The 21,653-nt window shown below is 40.7% G+C and overlaps 1 protein-coding gene across 2 annotated transcripts in view; it reads right to left on the bottom strand.

Moving 5' to 3' along the window:
* TRIO (trio Rho guanine nucleotide exchange factor) overlaps positions 1 to 21,653 on the bottom strand; it is a 304,905-nt gene that overhangs the window by 153,232 nt on the left and 130,020 nt on the right. For both annotated transcript variants that reach the window (XM_070747107.1, XM_070747108.1), the window contains exons 6-8: positions 11,166 to 11,288; positions 7,943 to 8,134; positions 1,621 to 1,752 (exon numbers count right to left, since the gene is read on the bottom strand). In XM_070747107.1, coding sequence (XP_070603208.1) covers positions 1,621 to 1,752; positions 7,943 to 8,134; positions 11,166 to 11,288 — 447 coding nt within the window. The remainder of the gene's footprint in view (positions 1 to 1,620; positions 1,753 to 7,942; positions 8,135 to 11,165; positions 11,289 to 21,653) is intronic.

Below are 21,653 nucleotides of genomic sequence, written 5' to 3'. Positions count from 1 at the left end.
CCTGTATTTTATCTTAGGATGGATATACTGTATGTTTATCCCAGACATGTTTAAAGTCAGTTACTATTTGAATCCAAAATGCAATGGTATAATACAAAAGTTGGGGCAAGTACGAATACACAATTAAGAAATGTTATTTGAAATAGGTGCTTTGTAAACTTGTCTGTGCCAAGTCTTCCCAGCCACTGTTTTGTAAAAGCATTCACAACAATAATTATGCATCAGAATCCAAATATAGGATTCCAAATTTAGGTGAAATTTATGGCTGCTTATTTTGTTTCTACTATTAGTAAATAAAAGAGGGAGAAATCATCATTTTTATAATTATTCCTGAAGGGGTATGTGTGCAAAAGGCAGCACTTATCATTGATCATAGCAGCGCAAGAACAGGCGCTAAGCACCAGATTCATAGAAGCAGCGATTTATCACACTAGATGGAACCCAAGGGGTAGACCAGTGTCTCTCAGATGAAAGATGTATGGACTTTAATTCCCAGAATTCTCCAGCCAGCCATCAATGAGGTTCCACAGAAGATTGCGGAGAATAATAGAGCTAACAATCTGTGGGAATTCTGGATCCAGAAGGACAGGCAGGCATTAGATAATCAACCAGACACTGTAGTAAAGTTGTAATAAATTTACTGTAGTAAATTAATAAAGACCAGAACATCTCGGGAGGCCAGGCAAGTCAAGGTTCCCCTCGACATGAGTGATATGGAGTTGGCCAAGCCCATCCACTCATACCACCCATCCACATGACCACCAAGCCACGCTCACAGAACTGGTAGTAAAAAAAATTTAATCCCACCACTGATCACCCAAGAAATCAGTTTTGGCAATGGATCCAAAGCCTTTTGAGCAAATTTGATAGCACCACAGTTGTAGCCTATAAATGTATGTAGTCAGTGACCAACATCAAAGCAGAAACCCTAATACCTAGGATATTTCTTTCTACAGGAGATGCTTTAAAGAACAACCTGGGGGGGGGGGATGTTCTCAAAAACAGAGGCAGTATATCTCGATGCAGCGATAGTGGCTTATTCAACAAACCATTTTAAAATCATGGCTTAGCACAGTAAGTGAACTGAAAAATTGCATCATTTCACACATATTTAATATCATTTTACTTCAAGGATTTACTTAACAGAGATCTGAAATCAAACTCCATGTCAATTAAATATGATAAATATTTGTTATTGCAAACTTAGCACCTTAAGGACAAACATATTCCCATAAGGAACACAATTTGCCGACCAGAGATTTATTAATCTCTGTTGCTTGGCATATGTGACTGATTGCCAGTTTGTTATAATGACTCCGGGGCTGGCCTAGAAACTGGGAGACTTAGATTTTAGCCCTCTTAGATATGAAAGCTGGCTGGGTGACTTTTGGCTAACCACTTTTTATCAGCCTAACCCATTTCAAGTTTTGCTTTATACCTCACAAACACATAAGTGATAAAATGAACTCTGGTCCACAGAATCATGTGACACAGTAAAATAATAAAAGTTATTATTTTTTCAGAATCTATTTTTATTGTTTTGCTAGTGTGTGAACACTACTATATATTTTTAATATAGAAAACATTGCACTTTCAAGCAGGAAATAGGATATCACCTACCTCTGAGTATGCCAGGGTAATATGCTCATATATTCCTTGGTGATGGTGAATAGCATCTTCCAAATCTTGCAGTTCTGAGGGAAGCTCCACTTCGCCACAGGCCTTACACCATGAATCCACGTTACTCATGTACTAGAGGAGCAAAAAAATCTTATTCACTACAAGCATTCCCACCAAGAATCAACATAAAACTATCGGAGCAAGCATTTTTTGTTACAAAATGAGTTCTTCATTTAAAAGGTATGTCTCCCCCCCCCCCCCCTCCATTAAAAAGCAGACACAAGTTTTTCAGCTGTTAACATAATGTCCAGTGTATTTCCACTCTGGCTCCTCTAAAACATAAAAATAGTTATGTTTCAAAAGAATTACCAATTCATTTCACTATACTCTGCAAAACAGATATGGTTGTTAAAAAGAAAGCAAACACTTCAGTAATATGAGAATTCTTTGTTAACTATGGAGTGGCTTGGAAGAGGTAACAAACACATATGGAAACATTAAAACAATCTGAAGCCAAACCTCAATTCACATGCAAAAGAATTCCAAATGCATCCAAAAGAGTTCAGCTGCAATCTCTGGCACCAGAAAATCAGATCAAATCATTTGCTTCTATCATCCCCATCATCAATATTGTACACACTCAAGAGCGGGCATTTGTATTGCATTAATACACTAAGTTGCAATTCATGGACTGTTTCCTTGTTTGTGTGAAAAAAGTACACAATTAAGTAGCCAATCAAACAATTAATGAGGTTAATTCATTTAATCTGAACAGACTCCTCTACATTCTAGTTTTATTTCTCCAGGAATAGCTTTTACACAGAAAAAAACCAAATAAAAACAAATCACTTTTCTCTTATTCAGTGGCATTTTGAGGTAATGAACCCATCTTCCTGTTGTTGTTTTAATTATTAAATACACATATAACACAAACACATACAAAACAAACAAACCCAGAGAGGAACAATAAGCTTGCATCAGTAAATATCCACAATTATATTATCCTTTATATATATATACATTTACATATATATATATATGTTTACACTTTATCATTTACATTCTACATTTCTTTATTTCATACTTCTTCCATAATAGTTTATCTTTAACATTCATAATAGTCGTTCAAATCTCAGTTCTTACTCCTTTACTTATTCTTTCTCTCTTTAGGCCGTTCATATAGTTTATTCCATACTAAGTAATATTCGGACGCTTTTTTCTTTTATTGATTAATTTATCCACCTCAGCACATTCCAATATTTTTAATTATGTCCTCATCTTTTGGTATTCTCCCATCTTTCCAAAATTGCACATAAGTTATTCTTGACGCTGTTATGGTATGTGTGGTCAGATATTGTAATTCCTTTCTTGTGCTTCCAGCACAATGGTGATGAATTTGGAAACACATTAGCAATTCTTACATGGGATAAATGCCACCTGTAAAACATCTTGTACTGGTTTTCCTTGTACCTCACCGATATTATTAATTTCCAATTAGTTTTCCAAATTTTTTCCCGTTTGTCCAAATCAATAGTATATCGGAAAAATATTTGCCCATCTTATCATCGTGTCTTTAACCACCTCCTCTTCCATTTTATATTTTATTAGAAATTTATAAATTTTATCAATTAATCTGTCATCATTGCCAAGTAATATCTTATCAAGGTCATTAGATTTTTTTTAAAATGCATACATTTTTTGTTGTTTTTATGATATTTGGCTTAGATCTGTATATAAGTCCACCAGTCTAAGTTTATACCATGTTCAGTTAAATCTTCTCTAGTTTTCAAATTTCCTTATTTATCTAATAAATCTTTATAACTTAATATTTTGTCAAATATCTTTGAATGTGGATGTTTCATGGCTTCTATTGTGGCTATCCAATTTGGAATCTATAATGATGTTTTGCTGCCAAATTTGTAATAATGCGCTTGTAACCAAATGTCTCTTAAAATATGTGTGAGATTTATAGTTCTCATCCCATATGAATGTGTACCATCCTAATTGGAGATCATGTCCCTCTATTGTCAAGATTCTCTTATTATTTAGCTCCAACCACTCCTTAATGCTGCTTGATGGTATATTTGCCAATCTGGGAGCCCAAATCCTCCTTTTTCTTTGATACCCTGTAATATTTTCCATTTTATTCTGGGTGTTTTCCTTGACAAATATATTTTGAAGTCATTTTATTCAAATCTTCAAAGAAAGCTTTTCCTGGTTTTATCAGGATTATTTGAAATAAAAATAATAACATTGGTAAGATGTTCATTTTAATTGAAGATATTCTTCCAATCAGTGATAATTGTAGACTTTTCAAATTTTCCAAGTCTTTTTTAATTTGCACTAATATTCTGTTATAATTAACTTCTTTTATTGATGAACACTTTGCCTTCAGCCAAATTCCTAAGTATTTTACTTCTTTGACCACCTACATGTTTTTTCTTCCAATTATTTATCCTCATTTTAGTGAGATTTTTAGTTATCATTTTATTCATTTTAAGTCCTGCCATTTCTCCTAATTATTCAATTTCATAAATTAATTTTATACATTAATTTACCATTCTTACAAACTATTTCCCACACATCACATTTTTACATCTCCAATTTCCACTCAGTAGTTCATATTTTCCTTGTCTCCAGCTTTGATGATTTTTCCTCCCTTCTCCTCTTGAAAATTTTTTATCCTTTTTATTTTATTTTTTGAAGTCTCTGTGTTGTATTTTTAGGTTTCTAATCGATAAATCCACTACAGTGTTTCAGTTTTTGCGATAGGATTCTTGTCCAATTGTGTCATTTCAGGTAGGGTTCTTGTCCAATTGTAGGGAGATAATAGATATTAAAATTTCTATATAGTTTTAGCATCTGTGGAATTCTTCACATTTGTCCAATTTCTCAATACTCTAATAGTGCAAACTTATCATCTCCCTGTAGCAAACCTAGACATGTACTAGCTGAATTTGTGACATTTTGCATCACAACTTAACCCTACTGTTCTAACTTTGCAAACTAGCAATCTGCAGTTTTTGTGGCTGCATTATGTGAGTTCTTAAGGCAAAAGACAGTGACCTGTTTAAAGTGCACAGATCAAAAACGGATCATTTGCTACAATGGTGGATTGCTACTAGTTCGGACCAGTTCTGAGAACCGGTAGCAGCAGTGAGAGGCTCCACCCTCCCACCCAGATGTTATCAAAAATGCTCTGCACATGCGCAGAAGCATTGCACTCATGCATGTTTGCTTCCATTCCTGAACTGGTTGTAAAGGTAGTAGAACCCACTACTGATTTGCTAGTTTGGAAGAAATGTTTCACAGCTATATCACATTAATTGCATTCATTTAAGGGCCTTGATAATGAAATATAATTTAAGCCAGTGGCAGTTGTTTCGTTCTAATATGAGAAAATCTAGTTGTTGGGTTTTTTTACATGTCTTGGAAAATATAACTTTCCTTGGATTGGATCCATGAAATCAAATAATCTTTCCCAAAATAATCAACTTCCCTGCCAACTTATCATAACTTATCATAGTGCTGTTTGTCTAAATGGAAGAAAAGGCAATAATGTCAAAGGAAGTTGTTATAAAGAACAGCAGAGCTGAATTCTTAACCATTAGAAAACCTCAATTACAGTAGGGAGTTGATTTTAGTGTGTGTATGTATTGTATGATTAGCAGGAAGTAGGGGCCCTGGTTTGGGTGTTCAAAGTATGACTGAGATTCAATCAAGTTGTTCGGGCAATGTTTCTCTGCTTGGTAATGAGGAATAACAGCAGCCTAAAAGGAGATACTGTAATTTGTGTGTGTGTTGTGCCATCAGTAAGCAAAGGAAGTTCCTAAGACTCCAAACTTGACCATTCATTACCCAAAACCATTTATCAGAAAATCTTATCAAACTTTCATAGTCTAAGTCCCTTTCTTCAGCACCGTCATAATGCTAAACAGTTGCTGAAGGAATGGCTGTAACTCAAGAATCTCTATGATAAAGACAGTACTATTGAGTGACGTTTATGTCATTTTAACAAATTACTATTAGCAGTTTTGTCTTTATAGGAATATTTTGGGAAACCTTTGAATATATTTTAAGTCAATTTAAATGTCCCTGTTGTGATGGAAAATGGGTTTGTGAAAAAACATCTAACCAATTCTGGGTAACCTATCCAGGTTTTGGAATCCTTGTCCTACATGATAGCATACAAGTCCTGATTGTCCCAATATGACCTCCAATTTAGGACACATATACTAGGTAAGAAAGTTATGCTTCATTGAATATTTATATTTAGTTATATATCTCATTTTAAAACTGGCCATCTTCCTCACAGAGACTCTGGGAAATGTATATTTTTGGACTACAGTTCCCATCACAAGTACTGGCATACAAATTGTGACTAAAGAAGGTTGGCACCAAAAATTATATGATATTATATTTTCTGAATTTCTGGACAACTGGAGGAAGCAACTGAAACAGTATTCCAATGATCAAAGACAATAGAGCTGAACACTGGTCTCCCATTTCCCTCAATAAAAATAGTTCAAGCAACACTGCTACAATAGAAACAATACTATAGATCAGTGTTTCCCAACCTTGGCAGCTTGAAGATATTTGGACTTCAACTCCCAGAATTCCCCAGCCAGCGAGTGCTGGCTGGGGAATTCTTTGAGTTGAAGTCCAGATATCTTCAAGTTGCCAAGGTTGGGAAACACTGCTATAGGTCACACAGATAAGTTTATAAGTGAACACTATATAGCATTAAGAAAGTCGCATTTGAGTTTTGGAGATAGGCCACTCAGGGACATGAGCTTAACTTCTATGCCAGCTTCTCTCCAGATTAGGTTTTTAAGTCATTGGAAAAAACAAATAATTGTTACATAACAAAAAGAACAACTAAGAACCAGAGTGAAATATTTGCTTTGGATGAAATATTTAATTTTGGTTTTAAATTCTAACACCTCAATTTTCATAGAAATCCTTCATTGTTTTTTTGAAATGTTAAATGGGAGAGATTACTTAAGCATTATAAATGTTACTAATTATGGGAAATGAATCTGCACAAAGCATTGTTTTGTATCTGCTTTTTACTCATCCTCACCTAAATTCTGAGACCCTTTAAAATATATACCTTGAGTATGAGAATTCATAGTCTACAGACCAATAATCCTTAAAGCAGGTACAGACAATCTTACCTCAAGATCCCATTTTTTGGGCCTTTCCTTGCTAGAAGCTTTAAACAAAAAATATTTCAGTAGTCCCTGATTCCTTTTCCTTGTGTAATTTTTATAGGAGGAAGCAAGAAAATCAAGAGAGGAGTTTCCTTGTCTCGTCTACAAAAATAAAGTGCAGTTTTGCAAAGTAGCAAAACCACAATGATGGCTCTTTCTTGCTGCCCAAAGCAAGATCTAAGAGGGTGGATCCCAGATCACAGCTGCATGTAACTTTAAGTGACTCATCAGCTGAAAGGAGTCTTCACTCCCCTCATGCCTCAGCAAGCCAAATATACAAGTTGGTCCCTTGATTCTAACCAGGACAGATAATATTTTGGCAGCCAGGGGGCCCTGTTTAACATTTATAGGAGAAGATGAGGGTCAGAGCAGATTAAGCGAGATACCAAGTACGTAAGACCCATGCTTTTCTTCTCAACATCTAAGGGAAAACTCATTTGTGTTTCTGAAAATCTGTTTAAATTATTAGAAATATGGTTTGCACGTGATTTCTATAGTTGGCATGTTTCAAAATAGCAGGAAACTGTGCTACTTTTGTCAACTACAATCAGCAATTTAGTAAAAGAAGTCAGATGCTCTCTAGATGGGGTGTCAAACTGGCAGCCCGTGGGCTAGATGTGTTACACGCAGGCCACCCCCACTCCAGATCTGCAAAGGGGAAAAACAATCTTGACGGCAATGTGACAGCACAAGTTTGACACCCATGCTCTATAGCGTCTCAGAATTTCAGATTGTCTTCTCTTGTTCTAAACCAATTATAAAATTAAATGATACCTTAGAAAACCAACAGACACCCTTTGATCTTGTGAAGTGGTGGGCTCCTACCAGAACAGCTAATTGCACACAGCTCTGAGGCTCCGGCGCATAAGTGTGTGATCGAGTGCAATTTTGCTTTCTGCACCTGTGTTTTTTGCTTCCTCGCAGGTAGAGAAGCAAAAAACCTGGCCAAAACCTGCATGCACGTGCATCCCCGTGTGAGATTTTGCTACCTGCACAGGTGCGGAAAGCAAAATTGTGCTCGATCCCGCACTCGCGTGCCAGAATCGCGGAACTGAGTGCAATTAACTGGTCTGGTAGCAACCCACCACTGGTCTTGTGAAGTGACTGACCTGTTCAGCCTTCTGGTGAAAAATAGCCGACATATCCAGCAAGGTGCTGCGTTCATCCAAGGCTGCAGCAAAAGCCTTCCATTCCTGTTCCAACTGGTTGGCAATCTGCTTGATTTGTTGCGAAGCATAGTGACCGGACTCCACCAAACGATTGGCTACCGACATGATGCGATTGATGTTCACATACACATTCTATCAAAGGGGGGGGGGGGAAAGGAGGCAGAGAACATTACTAAGGAAACTAAACTTGATGGTTTGACTTAAAAACCAGCATCAGCCTAATGAAAGGTTTCTGCTAATAACCTTACAGTAGGCACCTTGTGTAAGCATCTGCATGAAGAGAAATTCTCCAGTTGTTATTGGGAGTGGGGGAGTACAACTTTCAGTATTCTGAATTGAAAATATTGTATATTGAGTTTCTGTACACACTACTCTAAATTCTAAACATATTTTAAATTCAGCCTGTGGAGGGCGAAAATGGCCTCCCCCCCCCCCAAGACCCTCTGGAGGCCAGTTTCAAGTTGAGAAATGGGCCATTTCTGGCCTCCAGAGGATCTCCGGGGGTGAGGAAGGGCGTTTTCACCCTCCCTAGGCTCCCAGAAAGGCTCTGGAGCTTGAGGAGAGCAAAAAAACAGGTCTTCCAGTGAAGAGAGGGGCGGCATACAAATCTAATTATTATTATTAATAACAACAACAACAACAACAACAACAACAATAAAAATAATAACCAGAAGTTGACAAATGAGCCATTTGGGTGGGTAGGGAGACCATTTTCACCTTTCCCCAGTTCCTAGAAAGGCTCTGAAGCCTAGGGAGAACAAAAAAATTGGCCTGTTATTGCATGCCGGGGGGGGGCACATACATCCCCCCCCATGGAATTAATATTGTGGCTGAGCATGCACTCTCCTTCATGATTACTAGACTAGGCACCCAACATGGTATATATGGTAGCGACCCTTAAATCATAAGAAAACATAATTGACTGTCCTCAAGTTTTAGGATTCTCTACTTGATTCTGGATAAGTAAAGGCAAATGCCATTTTTTTGTGCCAATGCTATTTCCAACTCATCATCAGTTACTTTAAGGAGCAATAGAAAAACTGAGCCATAATTAGAAATTAGCCAGAGGGAAGCACATTAAAGGGAAGTCAAACCCTCAATATACTGCACTTTTGAACTGATGTAAACAACTGGTGTTAATAATGGAGCTTTTGTTTAAAATGTTCCTTCAAGGTTGTATAAGAGGCATAAAAGCTCCTTAATCGATTACAGGGTAATTTTAGAAAAAAAAACAGAACTTCTGATCTGGGTGGGGAAAAAGAATTCAAGAAAAGAAATCAATTCTTGACCTGACCTCATTTGCTTTTGAACTGGATGAAATGTTTCACTTTCACTGTACCACAAAATCCAGTTCATCATTCTATAACCTGATTAAATATGCATCTTTCCAGTGCCAAGAGAAATATACAGCAGAAGTGTGATATGGAAACATTTTTAAAACTTTAAGTATAAAGTTTTACTTCCTTCAAAGTGGACTATGGTCATCCTGAAAGAACTACAACTTAGAAAGGGATTTTCCTTCTTGGTTGGTTTATTCAGCCTACAGGTGCCTGCTTCAGTAATTTGACCCTACTCTCCAGGTATAAGGAAGAGCTGTACATAAATTAACAGGGACAGAGAAACTAATTTTGTTCCAGAAAAGGGACACTACAGGTTGTGTTGTCTGCTGGGACAGATGTGACTGATACATCTGTTAGTATGTCAGTATAAAAAAAAAAATCTTAATTTAGGTACGGTAAGTTTCTACTTTTCTCGAGAAAATATAGAAACACAGAAGACTGACGGCAGAAAAAGACCTCATGATCCATCTAGTCTGCCCTTATACTACTTTCTGTATTTTATCTTAGGATGGATATATGTTTATCCCAGGCATGTTTAAATTCAGATTCTGTTGATTTACCAACCACGTCTGCTGGAAGTTTGTTCCAAGGACCTACTACTCTTTCAGTAAAATAATAATTTCTCACGTTGCTTTTGATCTTTCCCCAACTAACTTCAGATTGTGTCCCCTTGTTCTTGTATTCACTTTCCTATTAAAAACACTTCCCTCCTGGACCTTATTTAACACTTTAACATATTTAAATGTGTTTCGATCATGTCCCCCCTTTTCCTTCTGTCCTCCAGACTATACAGATTGAGTTCATTAAGTTTTTCCTGATACGATATTTAAACATTTTTGAAGGCTTTCTTTCATGATTGACATAATGCAAACTGCCTGATTAGTAGTGATCAATATGAAGTTAAATATGATTTCATATGAATAAAACATTAAGGAGAACATAAAATTCTACTGATGCTAAACTTTCATGTTTTCTTCTTAAAAAGGAAAATCTGATGATGTTAACTAACCAGGTAATGAATCATCTTCAAGCAAAAACAAAAAACCAAAGCTCAGTGAGCACCAAGGACTCTACAATTCAACCTTGAGATACATAAATTCACTTCTATTTTAACTAAGGAAGACCAAAGCAGGCTTCTTGATAAGTAGCCCTAAGAAGTTCAAAACTGCTGTCAAAATAAGTCATTTCCAAACTGCAGAAGTTCAAAACTGCTGTCAAAACAGGTCACATCCAAATTGTAGATCCAAGGGAAAGTAATGCCCAGGAGAAACAAGCCACAACTTAAAAGTTGAATAAATCCCAGCATTTGTTTTATTAATGCATTTCCATTTCAAAACCCCTTTTAAGAACTGTCAATTAAGTGCTACATCCATAGAGTCATTAGGCTTGAAAAGTATTTTATTTTTCCTTTGGGAATTCTACGGGTTACCTATTCCCTTCCAAACTGTATAGCATCTGACTCAAGGTTTGTGATAGAAAAGACAGACAGACACCCACACATTGTATAGTACTTTTAAATATTATTTCAACTTTCGGAACAGCAGTGTCTAGAAATTTTATATATTTAAACATATGTGTAAATGTAAAACACACACACAAAATGATAGTTCCCTTAAATTCTCCTTTACATTTGTGTGTTACCTAATGGAGCAAGCTATGTTCTTCTCAATCTCTCTTCTCTCTTATTTATTCATACTGGATTCTCCCCCAGGCTTTCCATTACCCTGTTTTCAGTGGGGGTCAGAAACAAAAGCTGTATATTCTTCAGTATTAAAAAGAACAGGGTGTATCAAAAAGATGAAATGTTCTTGCAAAATTCTTACCATACAGTTCATAGCAAAATGGTTGTGCTGTGTCTGAAGTTCCATAGCATGAGGGTGACTGGCTCCAATTTCTGTGTAGCTGTTCAAAAACAGGCCTTTATTGTGTGTGATCCAGTCAAACATCTAAAGAAAGCAAAAATTAATGTTCAGCACAGAAGTGGACAGACACTTAAAACATTTGCCCATTATCATATAAATGGCATACAATTTTAGCAAAGTTTTATAATGGCACAGAGCTGAGTAAGGTAGTCATGTAAATAACCATTTAAGTAGCTAGTAATAGTTGCCTTGAGGCAACTAGTTGGCTCTTTATACCTCAAATATGAACCCAGGGATAAATGGCTAGCTAGGCAGAAAGAAATTGATAAAAGACAGTGATACATGCCATGACTCATTTTGAAAAGATAAGTAAGTATAAAGAAGACCAACTTGAAAGACACAATGTCTGTCAAATGCAAAATTTGTTGAAACACCCCCTGAAAAAGTACTTATTGATGTACCAATGAAACAAGATGGAATAATCAACCTGTGCCTTATATTCTATATTGTTTGGTTGAAAATATGCCTGTATATACCAGTACTCTCCCAAATGTGTTTGGCTGATCCTGGCTCCCTTCAATGGATTAGGTAAGATTTCAAAAGATGAATAAACTGAAAAGATGACTATTTAACAAAAATAGGAAACTTAATTTATAAGGACTTGGCAGCATACCAACAAGCACTAACAAATTGAAGAGTATTATCAATCAATATGATCATATTGATCAGCTCCAATATCAGTTCTATTTTTGACAGTTCAAAAGAGCCAAACTGGTACTTCTCCCTAAGCAGACTGCAGGCCATCAAAGCCATCTACGACACTAGTGACAGTACTAGATCCAAGAATGCCCTAAATTCACTATTTTAAGAATAGTGCAATCCTTTTCAGAACAGACCAAATGTGATCCATTTGAACAGATGTACCATTCACCACGCACACCTCACCTCATTCTTGTGTGGACAGAACTTCATTCATTGGGCTTCATCAGGATAATTTTGGTGCAGAGTTACTAATTTGGGATGTTTACTGCTACACTAGTTTAGATTGAAAAGTGAGGTAAAAAGCTAAATATCAATTGTGTATTGTTAACTAAATTCACTACTTCAAATTATCTCCCCGAATGGCTTTCACATAGATAGATATTGAATTTCATGGGCATAAAAGTAAAGGCCTCTGTGATTCTGCTGCCATGGAATACTGTAGGTGCAAGACCACTGCATCATTCTCTGAGAATATTTAGTCAACTAGGTGTGGAACCTAAAAGGAGTGGAACTCTATTTCAGGCAGTTCAGGAAGATACTACCTCAATGCTCTTGAAAACTGTTAAAGACAATTCACAGATCTCTGTTCTGTCTGTTCCTCTGAGAGACAAATATACCCACAGGGTGACCAAATTTGAAATGAATCTGAAAAAAATCAACTTCATGCAGGAATGCTTGATGTTGGTCATCAGCCACACACTTGAGCATCTTATCTGATAATAAAGGTGTGTCTGAGGTAGGTTTCTTCATCAGTGGTCTGGATCTTGCTTCTTTCAAAGGATCTGGTATCATTATCAGAATTAACAACAAAATGAATTGATGACTTAGCTAGATTTACCTAACTATTCCCTTCTTACTGGATATAACAAATCAAGACAAACAAATATACCCAGGTCTCATTTAGAGATCACAACTGGGATTGTGAACACAATCATTAACTGAAGCGCTCATCAAGTGAAGCAGTAACTGTGCTAATTTTACTTCAGTTTTCCTTTTCTTTCCATTTCTGTGAGGAATGGCTACAAAATTATTTTTTCAACCTCAACTGAAAATGGTCGCAGCCACTAATAAGGACTACCTGCATACGTAACTGGTTTGAATTTATCCATGAGCATAATCTTCATCTTCAGGCCTCAACAACTGGAACTTATTCAACAATCGCAGATTTGACCAAATTTATCTGGTTATGCTATCTCCTTGCCATATTAAGCCATGGAGGATATCATCAAGTCCCTTTTGAGATCAAAGTATTACAAATGCTTCACTATTCAGAACAAGCATCCATTATTAAAAATACAATGAATGATATAAAACTATTCCTTCCTTGCCATAAAATAAGCTCTATAATGAATTCTCATAATTACTGTACTTGATTACATTCATTATGGTTCCTTCATTTGCTTCTTAGCCACTTTTCTATTTACTTTATTGCTCTCAGCTCCAAGATTCCCAGGTAATTCTGGCAAGCAGCAAAGATGTCATGGTGGCACAGTGGTTAGAGTGCAATATTGCAGATTGACATGGTTCACTACCATGAATTTGATCCTGACCAACCCAAGGTTGACTCAAATTTCCATCCTTCCAAGATTGGTAAAATGAGGACCCAGATGGACCGTTGTACCTACCTGAACGGTCTTCTCGCTGCACTGGAAGGAGAGTCCAACATGGGTAGTTAACCAATCTTATTGGTAGAGACTGAGTTAATTATTTATATATTAATTAGGTACCGCCCCCTTGTATCCCCCATGAGCTCAGTTTTAAAAACGAAGACAATGTAAGAGGATAACCAATTTTTATTGTCAACTATCCAACGAAAACAATGTCTTCCCAACTCCGGCGTCCCTGAACTTAAACAGTGCCGGGTGGGTTTGGACTCTCCTTCCAGTGCAGCGAGAAGACCGTTCAGGTAGGTACAACGGTCCTTCTCCACTGCAGCTGGAAGGAGAGTCCAACATGGGATATGCCAAAGATTAAGGCCCATGGGAGGGAGAAGGTCTTGTCAGGGACGTCGTGGAGGCACAAACTCGTTGCAAAACACGCCTTCCAAACGCTGCGTCCGCTGAAGCAAACGAATCCAACTTATAATGTTTAACAAAAGTGGAAGGAGCCGCCCAGGTTGCGGCCTTACAGATATCCTCTATGGATGCTTGCGTGGCCCAGGCAGCTGATGTGGCCGCGCTACGTGTTGAATGACCCGTCAGTCCTGGTGGTGGGGTCTGGTCCCTAGCCTTGTAAGCTTCCAAGATACAATCCTTGAGCCATCGGCTAATGGATTTAGAAGACAGGCCTAAACCCATCCTGTGTGGCGAAAATGATATGAACAACTGTTCAGATTTCCTGAACGTCTCTGTACGTCTGATGTAGATTTTCAAGGCTCGCCTGACGTCAATTTTGTGCCATCGCAATTCAGATGGATGATTTCCATGAGTACAAAAGTCAGGTAGGATCAACTCTTGCTTTCTATGAAACACAGAATTCACCTTTGGTATGAAAGTGGGATCCAATCTTAGCACAACTCTGTCTGGATAAAATATACAGAGGTCTGATCTGACTGATAAGGCCGCTATTTCAGACACTCTACGTGCCGATGTGATTGCGACCAGGAAGGCCGTTTTAATAGATAATAGTCGTAGTGAAATGGACCTCAAAGGTTCAAACGGTGGTGTTGTCAATGCTTTGAGTACCAGTGTGAGATCCCATGACGGAAACCTCCGGACTGGCGGGCTGTGTTTGTTTGTAGCTCCTCGTAGAAAGTCCCTCACCCATGGGTGGAAGGCCAAGGAGCGTGCCTCTGGAACTTGTATCATAGTGGCAAGGGCTGCCACCTGCCTCTTTAGGGTGTTAGGGGCTAACCCCCGGTCTATCCCATTCTGCAGAAATTCCAACACCGGAATTACCGATGTCTCCTTCGGATTCAGATGACGTTGTTCACAAAACTTACAGAACGCTTGCCAGGTTGCCTGGTAAATCCTTGATGTCGACGGACGTCGTGCTGCCTGCATTGTATCAATGACCTTCTCTGGTAACATTTGTTGCCTCAGTCTGCTCCTCTCAAGTGCCACACGGTTAGATGTAGCCACTGGGGATCCGGGTGTTGCAGGTTCCCCTGACTGAGGGCGATGATCCGGTCCGGAATCCTCCACGGTGGTGACACCGATAGTGCCACCAGGTCTGAGAACCATGGGCGTCGAGGCCAATGAGGCGCCACCAATAGCACCTCCGCTCTCTCTGCTAGGATCTTCTCCACCACCCTGGGAATGAGACTGGTGGGGGGAAAAGCATACATCAGACCGGGAGGCCAAGGAGAAAGAAGGGCGTTGGTCCCTTCCGCCCTTGGATCTGGAAAACGCGTGTAGAACCTGGGCAGTTGAGCATTCTGCTGACTGGCAAACAGATCCACTGAGGGAGTGCCGAATCTTTGGGTCATCTGCTGGAAGATGGCGGGATCCAAGCTCCATTCCGATGGATCCAGAATGGTCCTGCTCAGCCAGTCCGCCTGAGTATTGCTGATGCCGGCAATATGCTCGGCCGTCAAGGATGCCAAGTGGGTCTCGGCCCAATCGAAAAGATGGTTGGCTTCCTCCATGAGGCGCTGTGACCTCGTGCCCCCCTGATGGTTGAGATGGGCCCTGGTTGCAACATTGTCTGTCAGGACCCGCACGTGTCTGTCCTGCACTAGCGGGGTAAACGCTTGGAGGGCCAAAAACACCGCCCTCAATTCGAGGAAATTGATGTTGACTGGCTCCAAATCCTTGTCTGACCAGAGGCCTTGGGCCATGTGCTGTCCAATGTGTGCGCCCCATCCGAAAAGACTGGCGTCTGTCGTGAGTGTTACTGGACTTTGGAGCCGGAATGGGGAACCTTTGCTTAAGGCTAGCGAAGTCCACCAGCGCAAGGACTCTCTGACTGCCCGTGGGACACGAACCTTTGTGTTGCAATGGCTCCTCCTGGTTCGCTGAGCTGGGAGTAAGAACCACTGCAGATCCCGGATGTGATGTCTTGCCCAGGGAACGATGCCTATGGCTGACACCAACGTCCCCAGGATTTTGGATAGCAATGCCAAGGGAACTCTCCTGTTGTGCTGAATGCTGGAGATCAGTTGCCGAATGGTACGTTGCCTGTCTGGAGAAAGAGATACCGTGTTTGATAAGGTGTCTATGACTGCTCCGAGATGAAGCAACCTGGTGGTGGGAGATAGGTGACTCTTCTCCATATTGATCGTGAAACCGTGATACTCCAGTGTCTGCATCGTCCTGGCCAAGTCGTTCCTGGCTCCCAATGGCGACCTGGACAAAACGATTATGTCGTCCAGGTAAGCCATCAGTCGGACTGACCTTTGTCGCAGGTCTGCCGTCAAAATGTCCAGCAGTTTGGTGAAGGTTCGAGGGGCCGAGGAGAGGCCGAATGGCATGGCCCTGTACTGGAAATGTTTCCCCTCGGTGCAGAAGCGAAGGAACCGGCGATGACTGGGATGTATGGGCACGTGAAGGTACGCCTCCTTGAGGTCTATTGAGGTTAATAGATCGTGGGAGCGTATGGAAGATATGATTGTCTGTAAGGAGTGCATTCGAAACCTCCTGTACTTTATGAAAACATTCAGTTGTTTCAAGTTTAATATGAGCCGGCATCCTCCTGAGGTCTTGGGTACTATAAAGATCACGGAATAGAACCCCTTGCCCTCTTCCTGTCGGGGTACCGGCTCGATAGCGTGAATGTCCAATAAATGCTTTATCTCCTCTCGGAGTTGTAGCCTCTTTTGTGAGTCCCGTATTACGGGACAGTGAAGGAAACGAGGTGGAGGAGACTGGACAAACTCCAGTCGAAGTCCATGTGAAACGGTGGCTAAGGCCCATTTGTCGGATGATGTGTGTTGCCAGGAGAGACTGTAATGTTGGAGTTTCCCTCCTATCGGCATCCCGGCTGAGTCACTTGGAGCGACGAAAGCCTCTCTGGTTACCGCCTCGAAAGGGCCGTCTCGATTGTTGGTAACCTCGGGGTCTGTCATGGAAGGATCCCCGGTCAGAACGAAAGGCCGGTTGATTGTATTGGTTGTATTGACCTTGAGCAAAAGGTCGTTGGGCCTGACCCGTACCTGTATTGGCTTCCCATCGGGGGTTCTGGCGCCTTGCGTATGGGGCGGACCTGCGGTCCTGTCTCCTATTGGCCCTGGGGAGCACTTTCTTTTTGTCCCTGTCCTCAATGAGGACCTTCTCCAAACTCTCCCCGAAGAGCATGGATCCCTGGAATGGACTTGAGGCCAGCCGCCACTTAGATTTTAAGTCCGCTGGCCAATTTCTCAGCCAGAGAAGTCGTCGGGACGACATAGTGGTTGCCATGCTCCTAGCCGAGAACTTCGCCGCATGGAGGGTGGCATCTGCCGAGAATTCCGCTGCCGCTCGTAGCTTGCTCAGGTCCTGCCGGAGACGACCGTCCTCTGGCCCGAGCCTGGCCTGCATTTCCTGCAACCACATAATGGATGCTCTATTGATGAATGATGCCGCGGCAGCCGCTCTGAATCCCCAGCCCGACACCTGATGCGCCTTCCTCAACAATATCTCCGCCTTCCTATCTTCTGGCCTCAGGCTGTCGCCAGTTTCTGAGGGCACCAGCGCACTGGACACCAGAGTCACTACTGGCTGGTCAATTGGCGGAAACTCTAGGAGTTTTTCGACCTCTTCATCAAAGGTGTAAAACTTCCGTTCAATGTTCGAAGGCCCCTGCGCGGCCGCTGGGTGCTGCCAAGGGCGTTTAACTCCCTCTACAAATATGTGGGATGCTGGGAAGTGTTCAGTCTCGGGCTGAGCTTCTTTAAGAAGTGCTTCAGAGGTCTTTGTCGTGTCAGTAGGGTCAGTTGTCTTAGGAGCAGCTGCAAGGTTCATCACCTGCTTGGCTTTACAAAGCAAGGTCCTGAAGAGTGCCGGTTTAAACAGTCCTACCGTCGGTGGCGGATCTGGCACTGTCTCGTCCTCTGACCAATCATATTCTCTGTCACTTTCCTCAAACTGTGGTTCCTCCATTAGCGACCCCACGCCAGAAGGGGGCGGTACAGTCCAAGGATTTCTTTCTGGAGCCTGTTGTGGGGGCCTAACGCTTTGTTGCGCCCCCGTAGCAATGCCCTGTGAGTAAACGTTGGCGATGATTTCCTGAAGGTCAGGTGTCATCTGCTGCCAAGAGCCAGAGGGACCTCTTAAGCCTGCTGCCGTGGGTGTAAACGTAGCTGAAGGCCCTTGTAGGCTTCTGACCGAGTGTCCTGCAGACCCCGGTCTGTTCCAAGAAGTGCCAGGTGATGGCATGGCCTGAGGCATAGGTACAAATTGTCTCTCAGGCGACCAGTCCCCTGTTAGCATGGCCCCAGTGGTCCCCAGGGGAGATTGGGAGATCAGCTGTTCAGGGGTCATTTGCTGCCGCTGTGTAAGGGGCAGTCCAGAAGGTGAGGGCTGCAGGGCCGCTTCCAGTTTCTTTTCAAGGGCCTTAATGCGCTTCTCTGCTTCCTTCAATGAGGAACTGGAAGATTGGGAGGCTTTAGACTTATCCTTTGCCTTCCCTTTGCCCTTATCCTTGGCAGCTGGGGAACTGCTTTTGTCAGTCCCTGCCTTCTCTTCCATTGTACTCACAGTTAGTAGTTTCAGAAAAGTAATATTTGGCTCCACGCTCTTGCAAGTCACAGTAAAAATGGCGCCTCGGCACTTTAGCCTCTTGCGCATGCGCACTGGGGTCTCATAGCCCACTCTCGCGCCTTTGCCGCCAGAATTGCCGGTTTTCGCGCCGGATTGGCCAAGATGGCGGCGCCCGTGCCATTCGCGGTCTTTTCGGGCTCGCCGCTCCGCGCCCTGCCACCAATGGCGGTCCCCGCCAGGGTGGTCGCCCTGGCTCTCGCCTCCGCTGTCCCGATCAGCCTGGTGGCCTCAGCGGTCGCGCTGTTGCAGCGGCGGTGCCGGCAGCGCTATCCGCGGCTTTTTTCCTCCGGCGGCGGCGGTTTCGGCGGCGGCTCATTTCCCAGCTGCCGGACAGCTGATCGCTCTTTCGGCGCGCCTCGCCGATCTCGGAGAGCGATTCCAAGCCTCCCAGTGGGGGGGGCGGACCCCCCCACCTTCGGCTCGCAGCCTTAGTGTGGCCTCGGGGGCCAGGGACCTCCAGGCTGGATGCTCCTCTGCGGGGTGTTCCCTCGGAGGGAATACAAAACCCCTGAGGAGAATCGTTGGGGGTGCTGCCCGCGGAGGGCAGGGACCCCTTGCTGTCTGTTCCACTGCTGTCAGCTATGCCTGAAAAACAAAGCAGAACATTAAACAGGTTACAACATTTTTAAAACATTTTTTAAACATTTTTTTAACATTTTTAAATATATTTATAAGCAATTTATTAGCTTTAATTAGCTTAGCTCAAACTCAGTAAGTCTCTACTCTTAGACAGAGTTTTTAAAACTAAGCTCATGGGGGATACAAGGGGGCGGTACCTAATTAATATATAAATAATTAACTCAGTCTCTACCAATAAGATTGGTTAACTACCCATGTTGGACTCTCCTTCCAGCTGCAGTGGAGAATGCTGGGGGCAATATGCTGATATTTGTAACTGTTTAGAGAGAGCTATAAAGCACTATGAGGTAGTATATCTCTAAATGCTATTGTTAAGGTAAAGGAGATAGTGGCAATAGGGTTAATTTATTTTTTATTAAACAAATTTATAAATCCACTCTATACATACAAAGTGAATCTGGGCAATTTGTAACATTGAAATATCAGAATGCAAAAACCCACAATCCCCTCCCCATATGGTAATGGGCAAGTCAGAGGACTTCAACACAAGTGCCTACCATAAACATGAACGCCACAATACAATGGGGAAAAGACATTGATAATCTCAAGGGAGCTATCCATGATAGTGGAATGTCAAATCCCAGTCCAGATCAGCAGTTTTCTGTTTAATTCAAAAAAACAAATCCAGGGTTTCCTCTACATGTCAGGTCAATGACAAACTTAGATAGTTCTATTTGTTGTAATGATATCCATAAAATCCTGGGTGGCACCAGACTGACTAGCTTCAGCACCTATAGTACAGTGTGCTCCCTCAGGACTATCACTTGGGAATGCTCCAAGATCATACCATCTGTTTAGGAAAGAAGACTGCTGAGTCACAAAATAGGATTGAAGAATCTATCCATCCTCTTTTGTAATTCCAGGAGTAAATAACTATCTTGTTGACCCTGAAGCCACATTTTAACTGAGTTGTTCAGAATTTCTAATTCTGTAGTGTAGTAGGTTGCGAAGAAATGACAACAATTAAATTTTGACAATTACAAATTCAATGCCTTTATAAAATAAACAATAAAGTGAAATGAGGGAGCTTTAATTTAGAAAGTTTTAGAAATAAAGTTTTCATTTACTACATGCTATATTTGAGATCTTAGAAGTAAGAATCAATGTGAAAGTTTGGCATGACTATTTGGAATTTGGGGGAGGAGAATTAAACTATCTAACTACAACTGGTTGGTTTTTTAAAATGCACTTATTCATTAGCTAATGAATGCTTGTTTGTTTTCTTAGCAGCTACTTAGTTAAGATGATATAGGTGTAATTTAAAAGAGTCCTATAAAATATCCAAATAATAATATCTTGGGTGGTTCTCTGCTTTATAATCTTTTACAGCTTTGATACAAGCCCATGTGTTATAGTTCTCTGCTGCTACAATAAACAAACACAAATATTCTCTAATGCTATGTACTAGAGTTGGAGTTGGGCTTCATCATCTAATTTGTATGTCTTATCATCTCCCTAAATATAAGCAAAGTAATAAAGAAAATCAAGATGCCCCAAACAGCTCTATGAGTTTGAGTTTGAGTGTAAGTCTAAGGCCAGCTGCCCAGATGCCTTTACTTTAATAACAAAGATTAAAGAGGAAATCCCAGAAGATACAGATATTGATTAAAATGTACAGTAAGTTAAAATACTGTTGCAATCAAACACAGTTCAATCTGAGCTATAGCATTTCTAAAATCACCAAATACAGAATTTCATATGGAATAAACATTCATGGACCAGTCTATTTCATTATAATAATGATAATCAGACATAGCAAACCTGAAATGTAAATAAAATGGTATCCACATGTTTTCTCTTAGAATAAAATAGTGCAAAACCCAAGTGTATGTTACATTCTAACAACATTTTTTCACTTATTTAATTCTCCAGCTAAAGAAGAAAAATATGAGTAATTAGAATTTGTTCCAACTCATGTTTATCATCTCCTTTTGTCACTGGCAAAAAAGATGAATCAATCATCTATTTCCAGATGCTTCTTTCCAGTCCCTGCTGAATCTTAAATTTTGGGGAACATTTCCTATATGTATGGGGTGCTGGATCAATGTATTTTCCACAGAGGAAATCTGTCCCCATAATAGGATATGAATTAGGTAAAATCTATTCAGATTTTCTCAGCTATTCAATCCGCTAAGAAAGCTTGTAAACATCTAGATAGAAAACACCATATATTTTCTGAATATCTATAAAAATAAAATTCAAACAATGGAATATTAAGGCATGGCTAAAAACAGGGATATGCACAACATTCCAAATCAAACTATGTTTCAAGTATGAGGAACATTTTTAGGTGTAAAACCGCTGGTTTCCAGCACTCTGGAAGTGATTCTAGCTCAAAACAGAGTAGTCCACACTGTAGGTATCTCAAATT

Source organism: Erythrolamprus reginae, chromosome 3 (genome assembly GCF_031021105.1).
Source record: "Erythrolamprus reginae isolate rEryReg1 chromosome 3, rEryReg1.hap1, whole genome shotgun sequence".
Taxonomy (NCBI): domain Eukaryota; kingdom Metazoa; phylum Chordata; class Lepidosauria; order Squamata; family Dipsadidae; genus Erythrolamprus; species Erythrolamprus reginae.
Note: the sequence above shows the minus strand (reverse complement) of the source record. Positions and strands in the feature narration are given on the sequence as shown.